The following is an 18,671-nucleotide window of genomic DNA, read 5'->3' on the forward strand; positions in this document are numbered from 1 at the left end:
TATGGCGGCGGCGGAGGCAGGAACGGTTGCAGGTCGGCCGAATTAGCTGCCTAAGGGCCAATGACAGTGGAGGAGTGATAGAGTATTAGCCAGTAGAAGTCAAGAGTTGAGGTCAGGTGGTGAGATTGACAGCATTGCTGGCCAGTGAACGATCCTTGGGGCGGGTCGATCGCCGGGCTTATCCCGCCCGTCCCGCCATTCTCGCTAGTTCGATCGGTAGCGGGAGCGGAGAGCGGACCCCAGAGAGCCCTGTGCAGCCCCACCGCCGCCGCCGGCCTAGTTACCATCACATCCCGGGAGGAGCCGCAGCTGCCGCAGCCGGCCCCAGTCACCATCACCGCAACCATGAGCAGCGAGGCCGAGACCCAGCAGCCGCCCGCCGCCCCCCCCGCCGCCCCCGCCCTCAGCGCTGCCGACACCAAGCCCGGCACGACGGGCAGCGGCGCAGGGAGCGGCGGCCCGGGCGGCCTCACATCGGCGGCGCCTGCCGGCGGGGACAAGAAGGTCATCGGTAAGGACCGGACGGGGACGAGTGTGGGGCGGGAGGGAAGCTTGGCGGCGGAACCGTTACCCGAAGCGGGACGAGCCGGCGGGCGCGCGGCCGGCGGGGACCGACTCGGCGGCGCGCGGCCACCCCTCCCCCAGGCCCCCCCCCATTCGCGGACGCCGGCCCGCCCGGTCCGCGTGCCCGAGGCGCGCCTGCGCCGCCTCCCGCGCCCCCTGCAGACCCCGCGCGGCCGCGCGCCCCTCCCCCTGGGCGGTCGCGCGCCGCCGACCGCGTGTGCGGCGGGGTCCCTCCCCTCGGCGCCTGCCCGCCCGCCCGCCGGCCGCGTGTGCTCGGGCCCGCACGCCGTTGTTGCGTCCCCCACCCGCTCCTTTCCGCGTGTACTCGGAGGGCGCGGCGCGCCGCCTACGCAGGCCGGAGTGGGCTGGGCGGCTTCCCTTTTCTCACGTGCTCGCCGCAGCGCCCGCCGCCCGCGGTCCCCGCGCACACCCAGCTCGGGCCCGCGCCCCGGGCCTCCGTAGCTGTGGGCTCACCCACGTGGACCGCGCGGCTGGCCGGCGGGCCCTGGAGAGAAAGGCTGTCAGGTGGCCGCTGACCGCCGCCGGGGAACGCGGGAGCCACCGGATGCTGATGCGTGGCGGTTTAAAAAAAAAAAAAAAAAAAGGATGTCTGGTAATTGTGGGGTTTTTTTTTTTTTTCTCCAGCAACGAAGGTTTTGGGAACAGTAAAATGGTTCAATGTAAGAAACGGATATGGTTTCATCAACAGGTGAGATGACCGCCGCTGAATCCTCGTGCTGTCTCTTGCATGCTCTGCCCCATCTGTAGGCTTTGCGGACTTAGGACTGTTGGAGCTTGTGTAGGTTGCCACCTCTGGTGTATTGTTAGTGGGATTTTGTTTTCCTTGGTGACTTGAAAGGATTAGTGGATCTAGAGATTGTCTTTGTTTTGCAGCTAAATGTTAATCTAAAGCTAACTTGAAAGGTACAAAGCGATTTAAAAGGCAAGCGGAGTGAGCCATCTCTTACCAGTTACGGTAAACTGAAAAATCTAAGATCTGGTATAATTCCGTTAGGCTCAGGCCCACCACATTTTTATCTTCGTCATGCTTTTATACGTTACTGAAATTGGTATTTGAAAATGTGAGCCACTAATTATGTAGGTTATTTACAACTTGTTAACCTCTAGAGGCAACGTGCTTTGATAATGCAAGTATGTCGTTTTGACTAAGGTTATAATTCCTTTGTTTAGTGTCCCACTATATGCTGTTTTACAATGCCTCTGATAAATTTCACGTTAGGGCTGTTTTGACAACAGTTGTTTTTATTTGCTCATACTGTAACATTTGGAAGAAAATGAATGGCCCGTTTCCTTTCCTCAATTTTTATTTCTCGTACTTCCTTGCCCCCAAATCGTACTTGCCAAAGCTTTGGTTGTAGCTTATTAGAGCGGTCTTAGTACGCGGTAACATTATTTTTCGTATTTGAAGGCAAAGCTACAAACTGCATCTTTAGGATTAATTCTTAGAGTTGTTTGTAGCTATAGTGATGGTAACAAGGGCACTTTACTCACAGTGCTCCTCATGGTCTCCTTGTCAGCCAGGCTTCATATCCAAGATGGCTGCCAAGGCAAGTAGTGCAGTTACAGGGGTGTAGAGCACTGTGCACGCTAACAGCAATATTGGCCTTACAGGTATGATACAGTCATCTCAGCATTTTCTGTCTTACATCCTTACTTACACTAGACGTTTGAAAGAACTTAAGAATAAGAAGTAACACCAGATGTTTCTGAAATGGGCACTACTGAAGGAAGCCAAATGGTCAAGATTAAGCTTAGACACAACTGGCTGGTGAAAAACCGTTAGTTACTCAACCATAAGGTATTGTGGAAGCGTTCAGAGCAAAAGAGATTGTAAGCATTTGATGGTCTGTTTTCCACGTTTGCAGTTGTGGGGAAACATTTTGTCTCTTCCAAAATCTTTAGGAATTTTCCAGACTGCCTTTGGGACAGGCCAAGGCCACATTTTTTTCATCAGTTTTTTGATAATGGGCTGCTAGTGAGGAAGGAAGGAAGGGAATGCTTTGATGCCAGTATTTGATCACTTTTTAGGTGATCTCTGAATTTAGCATTTCCATTAGTATTTCAGTCTTACTCTGAGCCTCCTTATTGGCCTCACCCTTAAACCAGTGGTTTTCAAATTTAAGTGTGCTTACCTTGGAAGGGTAAAAATGCACATTCCTGAAATCTTCCTTCCCAGCTTGGATTCGTTGGGTCTGGGGTACATTTTTAAGGAGAATTCCAGGTGATTATGGCTTGTGGGCCTTACCTTGAGAGACACTGCTTTTGACCTTTGACCCAATGTGATAGGATATCACTGGTGTGCACATTAAGAGGGACTGTAATTTGCAGGCTTTTAAGTAGTTTGCTTTAGAAATATGTTTTTTGTTTTGCTGCATTTGTTAAGTGGACTTAGGTTATGATATTTTTCAAGTGAACAATTGATAATCCAAGATAAAAGTAGTTCCTCATATACTCTAAATTTTTATTCTGTGAGATACCATTCCTTGAATCTCTCTGTTCTGACTTGCAGTCAACTCATTTGGCTATCATACAGGGCAAGTTAAATGTAAGTTGGCGTTTGATGATGCTTTGTTCGGACTGTCTTAACTGCAAGTATTTTGTCACACTAACTGGTTCAGATGTGCTTTACATTTCTAAGACTGGTCGTTTCAATGAATGATTCAGAGACTTGAACAAGACACTGTAAAACCTAACAGCAGGTAAGTTCAGGAGAGGTTTACCTTACTTAAGGGAAAATGTATGTCTTAAAGAAGTATAGTTCTGGAAGCTAGCAGGTGGTTCGGGGCTGGAGGCGCTTGGCTCTCCTGAGAGAGAAAGAGTGTGTGTCACACATGTGTACTGTTTCTGTGTAAATTAGAGGATGTAGTGTTGGGGATGATTGGTGTAGCTCTAATTTTAACCTCAGAATTCTATGAATTTTATATTTTAGGTTCTTAAAGTGTTTATAATTAAGATACATTTTTAATGTAAAATTTTCCTTTAAAGAAATGTATTTTTATTGTAAACATGTATTTCAGTCTGTGTTATTGCCTGCGATAATTGTTATAGCCTTGTTAGAATTATTTTTTAAAGGGTTTCGTTGTACGAAAGGTGCTAAATAAGAGTATAAAGATTTTAACACAGCAAAAATGTTGGTTTTATTTTGTTAGGCTATGTAGTCTAGGAATTCATTGTTATTCCTTTGTGTGCTGCGTCTGCAAAAGATAATTGGATTATGTGACTGGAGGCGTTTATTGACCCCCCAAAATTACTTTTCATTTTATGATAAACTTCACTCAAGACTATTGAAGATGGCATTAGAAGGATGCCCCGGGGTCAGTGGTTTCAGGGTTTGATTCTCTGCTTTTAAACCTAGAAACTTGATGTTCTCTTTTGCTTCCAGGTGTTGAGGATTAATCTGTGCTCACCAAACTTAGGAAAGATTGGCATGAATCAGTAACAATTTATTTTTCAATCGGACATGCATCTTTTTATAGTGACCAGAATAGGAATACTTTTCTGTTATCCAGAGTACTTAAAAAGCTGAATTGTAAGGGTTGGGCAAGGTATTTGGAGCAAAAAGAATCAAACAGAGAAGAGATCACAAACTGGTGGCCTACCTGATCAGAGTATCTTCTTTTTTTAAGAGCTGTATTTTAGCTTTGGGGTCTTTAGTTCCATGGAAATGAAAATCAGCTGGTCATGAGTATTACGGCCTGTAAATGAGGCATGCATTCTCTTTTTACGACAGTCTATCAGCCTTAGTTCTCTCCTGTTGTTTGACTTCCCTTCCTATATGCATTTATGTGTATTACTTTTTACCCATGGTCTAGGATGATGTTTAATAAACCAAGACAGGGAAGGGCTTAGCTGTCCCTCCTTAGAAAAAATACTTAGTCATGGCTGTCAGGTTTAGTCTCCCTTTGCGGGGGCCCTACCTATTGGGGATTCCATGTGTATATAACTGATCCTTCATTATGGTGGTGATAAGAGTAGCTAATGTTTATCAAGTATTTATGCTAGAAACTATAGTAAATGGTTAAAATCAGCTAATGGATTTAATCCAACCTTTCAGGTAATAGGTACTATCCTGAAACACAGAGGTTGAGTAAACTTGCCCCAGAAGTGTAGCTGCTAAGTGGCAGACCTAGGATTTGAACTCTCTTTTCTGACAGTGGAGTTTGTGTGCGCTAACTCCTGTTATTGCTGTCTATGAAAACAGACCCTAGTCGTCTTCAGTTTGGTTGTTGCTACATGGTCTACATTTTCTACAGGTAATGGGGGCAGAAGTTATTCTTTGCCATTGAAAGGTTCTTCTTAAATGATCTTAGCTTGTCACTAGAGCTGTATGCTACTAGTTCCCCAGATTTGAAAAGCTTTCTGCTTTTCACTGCCTGTTTCATATAGTTAGGGATTGCTATAATATAGTTCTAGTTCAGCATGCAGATTGTCTTTAGGAAGTAAAGGATTTGCTTAATACCTAATATTGGGAGGCAGTTAAGGAATTAAAAGAGAGTATTAGATCTTTATCTTTAAACTCATTCTGGTTTTATATGGTCTGTGAACCAAGAACAGGTTTTGCCTTTTTATAAGTGTTGTTAAAAAAGAGAAAAATATACAACAGTCTGTGACCCTACAAACCCTGTTAATTTTAACTTTATAGACCTGTGGAAAGATGATTGCCAAGTCTCTTGGGCTGTTAAAGTCAAACTGATCATAACTTGATCGCACAGTAAGAACCAAGAAATCATAGGTAGTCTGTAACCTAAATGAGTAAATGTTGTGGCACTAGGGAAGGCTTGAAGATTTGGTGGTGTGCTAAGGGAGGGATGGGGCGGGGTGGAAGGGGGTGGAGGCATAAAAAGACATACCTTCATTGTCCTACATTAGGAACTTTGAAGAGACTTCCATTTTCTTTAGATCCCTGCAGGATTTCTTTTTCTTTGTCATTCTCAACTTAAAATGGTATCTCCTTTTTTTCTAAAGTCTCTTGCTATCTGTGTGATTTCTTTTTCCTTGAAGTCACTGCTGGGTTATTTGCTGAATAAGAACAATGTTATATTTCTAGATAGGTGAGAAAAGTATGTTTTCATTAAAAAATTTTTCAGTAGTAAATAATCTATTAATACGAAGAGGCGGAGTAGAAGAATACAGCAAAAAGAGTACACTTGACTGCAGGAGAATGGGAGGACTGGTGTGTGATACATGGAATGACACTGTTGGAATACTGTAAGTCTATGCTGTCCAATACAGTAGTAGGTACATGTGGCTATTAAGCATCTGAGAAACTGAATGTAAGATACTTTCAATGTTTTATGTTGACCATGTATGTTGAAATGATCAAATTAGTTTTACTTGTCTTTACTTTTTATTATGGCTACTAGAAAACAAACTTAGATGTTTGGCTTCACAAATAAGGTACTTTGCCCAAGATTATGTAGTTAGTAATGGGGATAGCCAGGATTCCAGCCTTGGCTCCAGTGGTTCTGGTTAGGAGCTCTTAACCATTGTGTTCTATATCCCACCTTGCCCCTCTCTCCTCCTTCCTCTCTGATTAGTATGACTTAACATACTATAACATGTAGAAAACCACATTTGGTAATTCAGCTGCTGCCTTAGATTGAATAGTGGTGGCCTTCTAGATAGAAATCCTTGAGGATAGGCCACATCTTATTTTTATTTCTTGTGCTTAGCACAATGCCCAGATAGCTAACGAGCACAAGTAAATACCCAACAGTATTAAAGAATTGAATGAGGCCTTTGGGCTTGCTGTCCTTTCATCATCAGCCCAGTGGCTTCTGGTAGATTAGAGCTGGCTAATGTTAATGAATAGTAGACACTCAGTAGATACTTTAAAATTGAGCACCTACCATGTTCCTGTAGTATGCTGAGTGCTAGACAGAAGAATGGCAGCCTCTGTTTTCAGTGACTTGGCTCCATGGGGTTGGAGCTCATACTTTGGCTTGTGTCTAACCTTCCACCCTCGGTAAAGTATGGTAAAGGCAGAAGTATGCCTCTTGGTTCTCAGGAGGTAAGAGGCAGTGCTGGTGATGCCTCCATTCTCTCCTCATTGCATTAATAAATAGCTAAAGGTTAAAACATGCTTCTTGATGAGCCATTCTGGTCATCTTTAATTACTGCTTTTCCCTCTTCAGTAAGATCTCTAGTAGCCATGACATGCCTTTTTTCCAGTATTACTGTAGATCAGGAGTCAAGAAACCCTCTCAGAACTGGTTTTATCTGGCTGGTGAGCAAAGAATGGTTTTTACATTTTTTAAGTGTTGAGGGAAGTGAGGGGGCAATATGCAGCAGAACCCTGGTCTAATTATACGAATAACTTTGTGTACTACAGGTAAGGATGTAGGGATGCTTGTTATTCATTGTTGTTCTCTCCCAGAATTGGAGAAACCATATGCTGTTATCTGCTTCTACAGCTGAAACATGTAAAGATTTCCAAACTGATCCTTTTTGAGTTTTCAACATGATAAAGCCCAGGGCCTGTGGAATCAAATTCTACCACTCTAAGCAGATGACCGCATACTTCATTTTCCTAATTTGTAGAACGGGGGGTTAATATAAAAGCACCTACCTTGGGATTGGTATGATCTAAAGAGTTAAAGCGCTTGGCACAGTATCTGGAACGTAAACCCTCTGCAGTGTAAGCTGTTAGGTGTCTAAGCTTTTCCCCTTTTGTGGGTGAAGAAAAAGATCCAGTTAGCAGGGGGCAGCTTTCCAAGGCTACACAGCTGTTAATAGTAGAATGAGGAGTAAAAATCAGGTTTCCTATTGGTAGTGCCTTGAACTTCTTGGTAGTCCTTTAACAAGTTGCAACTAGATTGATTTATTGCATCCATACTGTAGTATAATGGCTTGGCTAAAACTACATTTTTTGATCTGTCAAGTTTTTCCCTAAAATCTACATACTTTTTTTTTTTGGCTGCATTGGTTCTTCATTGCTGCGCACAGACTTTCTCTAGTTGTGGCAAGCGGGGGCTACTCTTTGTTGCGGTGCATGGGCTTCTCATTGCTGTGGCTTCTCTTGTTGTGGAGCATGGGCTTTAGGCGTGCGGGCTTCAGTCGCTGTGGCTCGCAGGCTCTAGAGCTCAGGCTCAATAGTTGTGGTGCATGGGCTTAGTTACTCCGCAGCATGTGGGATCTTCCCGGACCAGGGCTTGAACCCATGTCCCCTGCATTGGCAGGCGGATTCTTAACCACTGCTCCACCAGGGAAGTCCCCTAAAATCTATATATCTTTTGACCATGATATATTTTCTTATAGACTGGTTTAGTGACAACAGAATAAATGAGTATCACCTTGTCTGGCATGACATCACTAGTGAACATATATTGGTTTCCACATAGCTCTGTACCCAGAAAACCTCTCCCTAATCTGTTTTCCAAGAGATGATTTATCTTGTGTGTACTACTTGTCTTGTACTATCTTTAAGATTGTCCTGACTGGAAAAGTAGTTTTGGTGAATTTTTTTAATACTCCTTTTACAACCCTGAAGTAAAATTCGTAGATAACTGCTTTTACTTCTTTTTATTGTGGTGTATAATATTTTCCATCTGTAAATGTCTATTTGCAACTACATTAGAAAAAATGTTGTATTGGCTACCCAGATACATGGGTAACATTATTGTCAGTAATGAAAAATCCCTCTCTTGAAAGCTGCATCTTTTAGGAAATTATAATGCATATTGAAACTGTAAAATACTATATTCAGAACTCAGTTAATTTACACATGAAAGTCCAGTACCAAATATCCTTTACCTAGTCATCTGGCAAGTCTTACACCCTTCACTCCCTTTAATGGAAGTAGTACCCCCTTGTCTTTGGAACAGCCTTAGAGCTTAAAATTCAGTCGTCGTGTAGCTCGCTCGCTCTCTCGCTCTCGCTCTCTCTCTCTCTGTCTCTCTGTGTGAGTGTGTGTGTGTGATCGATCCTGTTTCCGTAAATTGAATGTCCTCATGTTATGATAATCCAAGCTATATGGATTCTTTGGTGCATACATTGCTCCATGGATCAGCAAGGAGCCAACAGTCAGTAAACCAGTCAGGCTAGTTCATTGTAACCTTTGTTCCTTTTGTCATTAAACACTAGAACTACTATTGAGTCCTTTCTCAACTCTGACCTACTGACAATAGGGTAGGGTAAATCAATAAAGGTCTAGAAATGTTGTTGCTCCTCCAGTGCTTCTTTTTGTTCATAGTATCATCACCCTGACCTCCAGTCTCTAAGCTAAAAATTCAGATTATTCACCACTGGCCCCTGACTTCTAGCCTCCATTCATCCACAGAGTTTTTCCCATATTAATTCAAGAACGATATCTCAAGTCTACTCCCTCATACACAGCCCCTTAGTCCAGGCCTCCGTCAGTCCTAGTCTGGACTTCTGGTGTAGCTTTTATAACTAACAGGTCTCCTCTTGGCTGCAAACTTTCCGTAATAGCAACCATTTTTTAACACCTAATAATTTATCGTGTTCTAATTTATCTAATAATTTATATGTCCACTACATAAAAGCGTTTACTGGCTTCTCTACCTACATGATGATTTAGCCCATATTCACCCTTCCACACAGCCACAGCCCTAGCCATATTCTAGGTTGAACCCAATTTGCACTTAATTTGCTCATTGTTGGTTTTACCCATGTCCATGACCTCTCCACCTGGAACATCTTTCTCATTTTCCAGTAAACTCCTTTAAGACTTAGGGCAAATGTTGCCTCCTTTAATAGCTACTTGTAAAGTCCTGAAGCAAATATTTCAACCATATTTGTTTAGGAACAGACTAAAGATTGGTGTCAAATGGTGTCATATGAAGTGAAAAAGGGGGTCGTGTGTGCTAGTAATAAGTTTCATTCATCTTCACCTCCTTAGTTCTCCAGCATAAACAATGCTTGCCGTGTGAATGATGTCAGTATTGGTGGTGTTCGTATTTGTACTTCATTGTGATCTTGTCCCTCTATTTTAATCAGTACTTTATTTTTAAGAGCAGCTTAGGTTCATGGCTAAGTTGAGCAGAAAATACATAGTTCCCATGTACCCCAGGCCTGCACATTGCACCCATGACTTCCCCCACTATACTGTACCAAAGGGATACATTTGTTACAATCGATAAATCTACACAGACGCATCATTATCATTCAAAGTCCATAGTTTACATTTAGGGCTCATTCCTGGTATTGTACATTCTGTGGTCATCTTTATGATCCTCAAGGAAAGTTGGGAATTGGAAATGGTAAAAAGGAAATGATTGAGGATGAAGTGAGAAAGTAGGAAGCTAGTAATTAATGGAAGAGAATATGTTCATGATCTCTCCTACTTGAGTTAGTAACCGTGCTCTTAGAGGTAGGAGTGGGTTGTGCAGGAACGCTGTTCAGTAGGATGAGGAGTGACAGAACGTATGTTGCTAGTCACTTCTATCCTCTTAATAGCTTAGTAGGTCACACTTTATTAGTCTTTAATCCTTCTAAGGTAGATGGTGAGAGTTATTAGCAAAACCATCGTGGCTTACTGGTTGTGTTTTTGTTTTGTTTCTTAATTTCCTGATGGCTGGTTGGCAGCCGAGAAAGTCTCTAAAAAGGGGAGGGGAGTGCAGAAAGGACCAAGTGTATTCTTAATCTTTGGCAACATGAAATGTAGTGTTCAATTTTATAACTTGTTCAACTTGGTTCTGTCTTATAGGAATGACACCAAGGAAGATGTATTTGTACACCAGGTGAGTGCTCGTGTGGGTATTTACCCTTCTGGCTCAAGGCTTGTGGGAAGAAAAGGGTGGATATCTTGTCAACTACTGTTCCTTGCAAAAAGGTTAAGTCCAGTCACCAAACAATTTAGTTCCCACAGGAAGAGGGGTAGTACAGCTTAAGTGTGTACATTGAAACATTATGTTGGCAGTTTACTTAATTAAAATAGGTGTTTCACATTGGTATTTTGTTAATGGCTATAGCTTTTATAAATGTTGAATCTGCTCTACTTGTTACACTAAATTTTGAAACCTAATTTCAGATGAACTGAAAACCTCCATTAATCTAAACTTGAACTAATACCATTGCTATAGGTATACAGAAACTTTGACAAGATGCTGTTAGAATTACCTCTATGGTAAGGACAAATAACAGTAATCCTGGGAGAAATCGGCCAAAGTTGCAAAATATATTAACTTGAAATGAATGTTGAAAAACTGGCAAACGTAGCATAGGTCCTTCTGTTATAACAGGATAGGTGCTACATGCTAAACTTCCCCCACAAGTACCATTTAAGGAAAATATTTTGGAAAATGCTTAAACATTAAGGAGTTTATTGTTAAAGTAAGCCACTGCCAAATGAACACTAATATTTCAACCTTAAGTATATCATAGGCCCCACTGGACTTAATTATCCTCATAGGAATGCAGTGGGTAGGAAAAATGTTTATAAATGTGTACTTTTGTGTACTCTGCAGTTTTTGTTTTTGTTTTTGTTTTTTTTACTAAGACTGTTGAAATATTGTCAACTTGTATTGAAAATCACTCTAAGAACTTTTTAACCACTATACTGTAATGTAGACATCAAAAGACAAAGTCAGTCTACACATGCCTTTATTCAGGGAGGTATGAGCTTGGCTGTCAGCATACTTCATAGGAAGGGCTGTCTTAGGTTGGTGTTTTGTAGCTCTCTGAAGTGCCCTGTACAGCACTCAGTGGCAATCAAGGGGGGGAGCCAGATCAATTTCTAGATACATCAGAAGCCCTGTCCAGTAATCACTGGGTCAAACATAAGCATGGAAACTTTTAAATTCTAAACATATATAGGACTGCTCAGGCAAGGTGTTATATTAAGACATGTTTATTTTATAAAATTGAATACCAACACTTAATCTGTTCCTTACTTCCCTTTTGCATGTTCAAAGGAATTTGCAGAATTAGGTACAAGAGACAGCAAGCTTGCCAGTCTTGCTGCCCGTCAGCAACAGTAAAGGGTTTGGGAAGATTGGGGAGGGCGTTGAAAATGCTGACCAAAATAAGAGTTTGGGATTTTAATTACCCATACTTGTGCTATCCCCTATGACTGCAGATAATTGAGTTATATGAAAGGTATGAAAACTTTGTGACAGTTTAGATGACAGATGAAATTAATTATTTGGCTGAATGCATATCACCCGCTTGTACCAACCCACAAGGTGTCACCAATATGCTTTCCTCTTTATTTTGGAGGTGGTTTCAACATTTAGTTGTTTCTTAGGACTTTGGCTGCTCAGGTCTTGGTGGTGTATCAAGGAGACTGCAGTTCTGGGCAACTTAGCTTAATTGGCTTCAGATTTGTTGGTTGTCCTGCCTCCTCTGGAATGGAAATGCATGAGTGATCCTGTAATGGATACCGCTGTGATGTAGTAGAATGAACATGGGATTTGGAGTCCCAAGACCTGGATTTAGAAAAGTCCATACTCTGCCACTTATTAGCTGTGTGACCTTGGGCAAGTCACCTAACTTTTTAAAGCCTGTTTATTACCTTGAAAGAGGAATAATAATGCCTCACACCATCTGTCATAATGAGATTGAGTGGGTAATGTGCAGAAGAACTTTATGGAAGTACTACAAACGTGAGATATTATTCTTCCCCTTTAACTTTGTCGTAGAAGTCTGGAGAACAAGTAACAATGTGAGATTTAATGTATTCTGGGGAGGTAATAACCAACTGTCCCAGGCAGTCAGAATATTAAAAGTGGCATAGTTAATTCATGTGAATTGCATTTCCATCGAAGTATTACCACAGTCAGGTTGGAAGGGATTTTGGTTGACATTTGTAATTGAGTTTGATACGGTAACACAGGGACAAAGTTGGTTTGGTCAACTTTGAAGCATGCAAAACTAAACTCGCCTGTCATCTAAACTGGCCCTGTGTGGGGCTAGCTTCTACTATTAAGTGCAGTCTTTGGGGATAGATGGATATCCTCATTTTGTTCAAAGCTACATATAATGCTTTTGCAAAAAGCATTTTAAAATATATATATAGTGTCTGTCTTGAGTGTTAAATTACTTGTTTTAGTTTGGAAAATAGTGGTAAAATGCTGGGGCCTTGTAAGATTGGAGTATTTTGGTTGAGGTTGGGGGTAGCATTGGTCCCTGTTTTCCTAAATTTATTGATGGTTTGGTCTTATTTAAAGCTAATTTTAAGTGTATATCCAAGCTAAAATATTGTTGACTCTGGTACATTTTAAATGAAAAAGCACATTATTCTCCCCTGTTAATCTATTTTTGGAATGTGATATTACTAGACTGCCATAAAGAAGAATAACCCCAGGAAGTACCTTCGCAGTGTAGGAGATGGAGAGACTGTGGAGTTTGATGTTGTTGAAGGAGAAAAGGTGAGGATGCTTTTTGTGTAAAGGTTTGACTTCAGTATGGAAATATTTTGGAGATCTCATCCATTAGGATGGTGGCTCTAATGTGGATGGATGGGTCAGGTGACCACTTGAACACAGGTGCATCAATCCTAATGTGCTGGCTGCAGTTAGAGGGCTATCTCTTCAGAACAGTGAGGAACTAATATTTAATCATTTCTATGCACCCCTGGCCACAGAGACCCTTTTTTATTTGCTTTGTGTAAGTTTTGTTAAGTGTACTTAATTCCATTGTCACTATCAATATATGATGGCTTTTGTAGGGTGCGGAGGCAGCAAATGTTACAGGCCCTGGTGGAGTTCCAGTACAAGGCAGTAAATATGCAGCAGACCGTAACCATTATAGACGCTATCCACGTCGCAGGGGTCCTCCACGCAATTACCAGCAGAATTACCAGAATAGTGAGAGTGGGGAAAAGAATGAGGGATCGGAGAGTGCTCCTGAAGGCCAGGCCCAACAGCGCCGGCCCTACCGCAGGCGAAGGTTCCCACCTTACTACATGCGGAGACCCTATGGGCGTCGACCACAGTATTCCAACCCTCCTGTGCAGGGAGAAGTGATGGAGGTAAATGTGATTTTATTTATTTTTAACTGCCGTGGTATTCAGACTTCTGTCTGGTTGGGTTTTTACTGGTCCATATTGGCTTGATTTCCATTGCCTTTTCAGGGTGCTGACAACCAGGGTGCAGGAGAACAAGGTAGACCAGTGAGACAGAATATGTATCGGGGTTATAGACCACGATTCCGCAGGTATGGTTTGTATTTTAAAATTTCTCAAGCATGTATTAGGACTCAGCAGCATCATGCTTCTTCTGCAGGCTTTTTCAGTCGTTTATCTGTTAACACTTCACATTTTCTTTCATCAGATACCTAAGAGATGAACCTGAAGTCAGTTATCTTTGAGAATGTGTTCTTTGCATCTTTGCTGGCACTGGTTAAAAACACCTTTATAGATGTGGTCTACTTTATGCAGTTGGTTTTGTTGTTGTTTTTCTCTAATGAGGGTATGGAATTTCACATGTTCTGTCCTTTAACAGGTAAGAAAATAGTAGTTTAAACTGCATTGTATTATAACTTTAAAACCTGGTTCATTGGGAGGGAGAAAGGTAAAAGGTAAGCATATCTTTTTAACAGAGGGTATTTAAATATTAGAGTATAGAGTAATTAGGGAAGAGCTCCATGAGCCAGACACGTTTATACATATATGTAGCACACTGAGGCAGTGTTCCCAGTCCCACGATGTTAGGATCGACTGGTGTAGCAGTTATTTCTTTTAAGGGTCTTAGAGCATTGAGTCTCCAGATGTGATCCCTAAGACTAACAGGTAGTATACTATTTTCAACCTAGACATAGTTACCTTGTTGAAATACTACAAATAATCACAATATGTTTTAAAATAGTGATAATGTTTATCTGTGATAGTGATAAATGGTCTAAAATAGGCTTTCATGGCAGTCTATCCATTTAAATTCCAAGAGCAGAATCCTTGGTCTACTTTTTCTTACATTGTAGAGCTGCTTAAATTTTCTTCCTAGTTTCATTGGTGTTCTTTAAAATAGCATATGAATTTTTATTGTCAAGTGCTTCTGTTTTACTGTTTGCCTTTTGGTTTAAGTTAGACTAAATGGTCTCATTTGAATGAATAGACTAGTATTACAGTGTCAGATAATTGCTATGGTGAGATAGATAGATAAGGTAGATAGATTGATTTGCCTTAAAGTATCAAGGAACGCAGGGCTTTCCAAACTATTTAGCCAGGAATTTTTTGTTCAAATGAGTAGTAGATGACACATGCCACTTATAATCCATGGGGTGAAATTCTGATTGATGTAGATCCAAGAGCAAATTGTAAGAAATCTGAGACCAATATAGCAGGAGTTCTGCTGAGAAGGAGACAGGTGAGGTGGCAATAAAGGGAAATGTGTCGTCAAGAAAGGATTTTTTTGTTTGAGAAATAAGAGCATATTTGTAGGCTGGAAAATATAGTAAAAGAGGACAGTTGTCAGGGAAGTAACTGCTAGAACTGTCTTCAGTTAGGATAGGATTTGGTCCACAAATAGTGGGTTAGTCTTTTGCTAGAAACCATGGGCATTGCATGTGTAAGAAGCCAGAGTATATGGGCCCCGGTATGTTAGTGAAGTCAAAAGGAGAGAGGGGTGAGAGAGGTTTGGGGAGTTTGGGACAAAGATGTGAAATTATCTCTAGAAGAGAAATAGGGGAAATCAAATAATAGTGTTTACAAATTTAAAGTGGGTCCACCCAACATGGTTGTACTTTTCCAGCCATGTTGAGCCCCAGCCTCAGATTAGGCATAGAGTTAGATTTGTTCAGCATTGTCTACCCAAAGATGACTGAGTTTGAGATTGGTTGTAGTGATTAATGGTGGACTTTATACTTGGAGAAAGAGGGGAGAAACAGATTAAGGAAGAGTAAGTGACAGAATGAGTGATGGGATCATTGGATTATAGGTCCTAGTGGAAATAGAGTGCGAGAACAAGACACCTGGAATAAACCGGGAAAATAAGTAAGGGGTGATTAGAGAGTGGAATGCTTGAAGTTGAGAAAACCTAGGTAGCAAACAAGAATTGGATGGGAAGTAAAGAATCTGAAAGCCCATATTATTTGGGACTGTCATGATAATTACAACAGGAAAGGTGTAGTAAATGGAATATGGCATAACATAAGATTTGAAAGCTTGGGGTTTTAGAATTCACTTTAGAAGCCGCAGTGATAGGGGTGGGACAGCCACCACTTGAAGGCTACGGGGAAAGACAGGGCAGTTTTGCCGAAGACTGGTCATGAGTTCACAAAATGTGGGGAAACGGTTTCAGGAGAAGGGGTGGGGGGTGGGATTGGGAGAGGTAGGTGGGAGATTGGAGGGGTTAGAGGTGAAAAATAGAATGTACGGATCTAAATAGGAAATTAGAGCTTATTTTGACCTATTAATATTTATGGTATAGAAGGATGTTATTAATCTTGGTGTTCATTTAAAGCATGCAACTGACTGGTATTTAGTATATTCACAAAGTCACGCAGCCATTACCACCGTCTAATTCCAGACATTTTCATCACCGCCACGCTCCCACCAGTCCGCCACCCCCAAAGTTCTGTATTCATTAATAGTCACTCTCCATTCCCCTCTGCCCCAGCCCTTGGCTACCACTAATGTGCTTTCCCTGTCTCTGGATTTGCCTATTTCGGGTATTTCTGTGTCTGGCTTTCAATTCACATATTTTTAAGGTCATCCATGTTGCATGTATCGGTACTTGATTTCTTTTTATGACCAAGTCATGTTCTATTGTATGAATATCACATTTTGTTCTTCATTAACCAGTTGATGGGCATTTGGGTTTCTTTTTTTGTTGTGAATAATACAGTAATCACATAATGGACACTGTTTTGGCTATAGACCCAGGAGTAGAACCGCTGGGTCATATAGTAACTCTTTGACATTTGTTGCCAAGCTGTTTTGCAAAGCTGCTGCACCATTTTATATTCCCAGCAGCAATGTATTGAGGGTTTGTTTCTTCACATCCTCCCCAACATGGTTATTTTTCAGCCTTTGGATTATGACTATCCTAGTGGGTATGAAGTGGGTTTGATTTGCCTTTCCCAGTGACTAATGGTTGTTGTGTACTTTCATTTCTATGAAGAGAGCATCTCTTCTTTGGTTTTGACTTCCTGCATTTTTAGCAAGTGTTCATCTGTAAAGGATAGTTAGCACTTGTTCCCAAACCTGGTTACCTTAAAGCCCATGTTTTTAAAGGACATCAAGGTGTTGGTAGTGTTGTACCACCTTTAGTCCTTTCATGGCTAACTTTGTAATAGATTATACTATGGGTAAAAGCTTACGAGACTATTAAAACCAGTTTTAAGCGTTCATCTTCCAGTTTATACTTCCAAATCCTTTTCCCAAGTCATACTCAATTTGTGAAATAAAAGCCAAATTTGCTCTTTTGATTTTGCTAAATTGCCTGCAGACCACTTGATAAACAGAAAGGCCAGATGTGTTAATACTGGTGGCTAGGTTAAAGAAAGAAGGTTTTATCATTGCAAGTTTGCACAATGTTCATTCCAGGGGCCCTCCTCGCCAAAGACAGCCCAGAGAGGACGGCAATGAAGAAGATAAGGAAAATCAAGGAGATGAGACCCAAGGTCAGCAGCCACCTCAACGTCGGTACCGCCGCAACTTCAACTACCGACGCAGACGCCCAGAAAACCCTAAACCACAAGATGGCAAAGAGACAAAAGCAGCCGATCCACCAGCTGAGAATTCGTCCGCTCCCGAGGCTGAGCAGGGCGGGGCTGAGTAAATGCCGGCTTACCATCTCTACCATCATCCGGGTAAGTAAGCGTAGATAGCCTTCTGGCCTCTGAGCGGTCATGAGTGGTGTCCATTAATGAAAGAGGAAAGAACCCAGTTCATCAGGTAAGGTAAGCCACTTAAACATACAATATCCTCTACCCAAACTAATCATAACATGACCTGAATGTCCCATTTTGGTAACGGGGCGTATCAGAGCCATACTTTGGCTCACTAACACTTGGAGGCCTAGCTTTACATTGTATCTTGATGTGAGAGCCTTTTGTCAACCTTTTTGGATGATTTTGCCAGTAAGCAGAGGAAAGTCTTGCTAACCTTACCATAACAGGTAATGTTAATTACATTGCATTATTTTTCATTTTTCAAAAATAAGTGGGATAGCTACTAGGATTAATAACCTAGGTGATAGTGACCAATATGGTTGGTCTCTTTGGGAAAAGTGACAACTTTGGCATTGTATCATCAATTCCAAAATCAAGGGATTCCCTTTTTACTTGATTCTAGGAGGCATGTGGCACTAGAATTATTATTTTCAGCCACTGATACTTTTTTTCCCCTCTGTACTATTTTCTGAGTGTCAAAAGGTCATCCAGAACCTAGGAGTAACCATTCTTGTTACACAGCAGGGTCCACCCCTGTTATGAATTGCTGTGTTAAGATAAACCAGTGTGAGATTTGTTAATGCCTTCCCTACTTAGCTTATTTGAATCTGGAGCAGTTTGGTGTACTAAAAGAAAATTGCAGTGAACTGCGCAAGATAATTTTAAAACTTTTTTTCTTTTACAGTTTAGTCATCCAACAAGAAGAAATGAGTACGAAATTCCAGCAATAAGAAATGAACAAAAGATTGGAGCTGAAGACCTTAAGTGCTTGCTTTTTGCCTGTTGACCAGATAACTAGAACTATCTGCATTATCTATGCAGCATGGGGTTTTTATTATTTTTACCTAAAGACGTCTCTTTTTGGTAATGACAAACGTGTTTTTTAAAAAAAATAAAAAAGCCTGGTTTTTCTCAATACACCTTTAAAGGTTTTTAAATTGTTTCATATCTGGTCAAGTTGAGATTTTTAAGAACCTCATTTTTAATTTGTAATAAAAGTTTACAGCTTGATTTTTTCAAAAAAGTCAACAAACTGCAAGCACCTGTTAATAAAGGTCTTAAATAATTGTCTTTGTGTATATTTCTGCCTTGTTTCATTTTAGTTTGTAAGTACTTTCTGGTTATAGGATCCTTACTAGCTTAAATCTATCTGTAGATAGGTGGTATTCATTGGTATTTACTCAGGAAATTTTTCAAAATGTGTAATCCTTTATTGAGTAGCATGCCTGTGGGCCCGTACTGAAAATTAGAAAGTATTTACTATGGTAATATGGCCATTTTCCTTTCTGTGAGCT

General features: G+C 41.3%; 1 protein-coding gene across 2 annotated transcripts; it reads left to right on the top strand.

The window, feature by feature from the left end:
• Positions 1-189: 189 nt before the first annotated feature.
• Positions 190-18,447, top strand: YBX1 (Y-box binding protein 1). 2 transcript variants are annotated; one of them, XM_067725751.1, is made up of 8 exons: positions 191-511; positions 1,210-1,273; positions 10,253-10,286; positions 12,825-12,914; positions 13,214-13,516; positions 13,619-13,701; positions 17,030-17,295; positions 18,062-18,447. In XM_067725751.1, exons 1-7 carry the CDS (start codon positions 346-348, stop codon positions 17,262-17,264), a joined length of 975 nt encoding a protein of 324 aa, XP_067581852.1. In that variant the 5' UTR covers positions 191-345; the 3' UTR covers positions 17,265-17,295; positions 18,062-18,447. The 2 variants fall into 2 exon arrangements, with proteins under 2 accessions (XP_067581853.1, XP_067581852.1); XM_067725752.1 differs by lacking the exon at positions 12,825-12,914 and having other exon boundaries at positions 190-511.
• The last annotated feature ends 224 nt before the right edge of the window (positions 18,448-18,671 follow it).

This window comes from Pseudorca crassidens, chromosome 2 (assembly GCF_039906515.1).
Source record: "Pseudorca crassidens isolate mPseCra1 chromosome 2, mPseCra1.hap1, whole genome shotgun sequence".
NCBI classification, from domain to species: Eukaryota; Metazoa; Chordata; class Mammalia; order Artiodactyla; family Delphinidae; genus Pseudorca; species Pseudorca crassidens.

Coding starts and splice junctions, on each gene's coding strand:
- YBX1 (XM_067725751.1), top strand. CDS start 346: ATGAGCAGCGAGGCCGAGACCCAGCAGCCGCCCGCCGCCCCCCCCGCC. Junction 13,517..13,618: donor TGCAGGGAGAAGTGATGGAG/GTAAATGTGATT, acceptor TTGCCTTTTCAG/GGTGCTGACAACCAGGGTGC. Junction 13,702..17,029: donor TATAGACCACGATTCCGCAG/GTATGGTTTGTA, acceptor TGTTCATTCCAG/GGGCCCTCCTCGCCAAAGAC.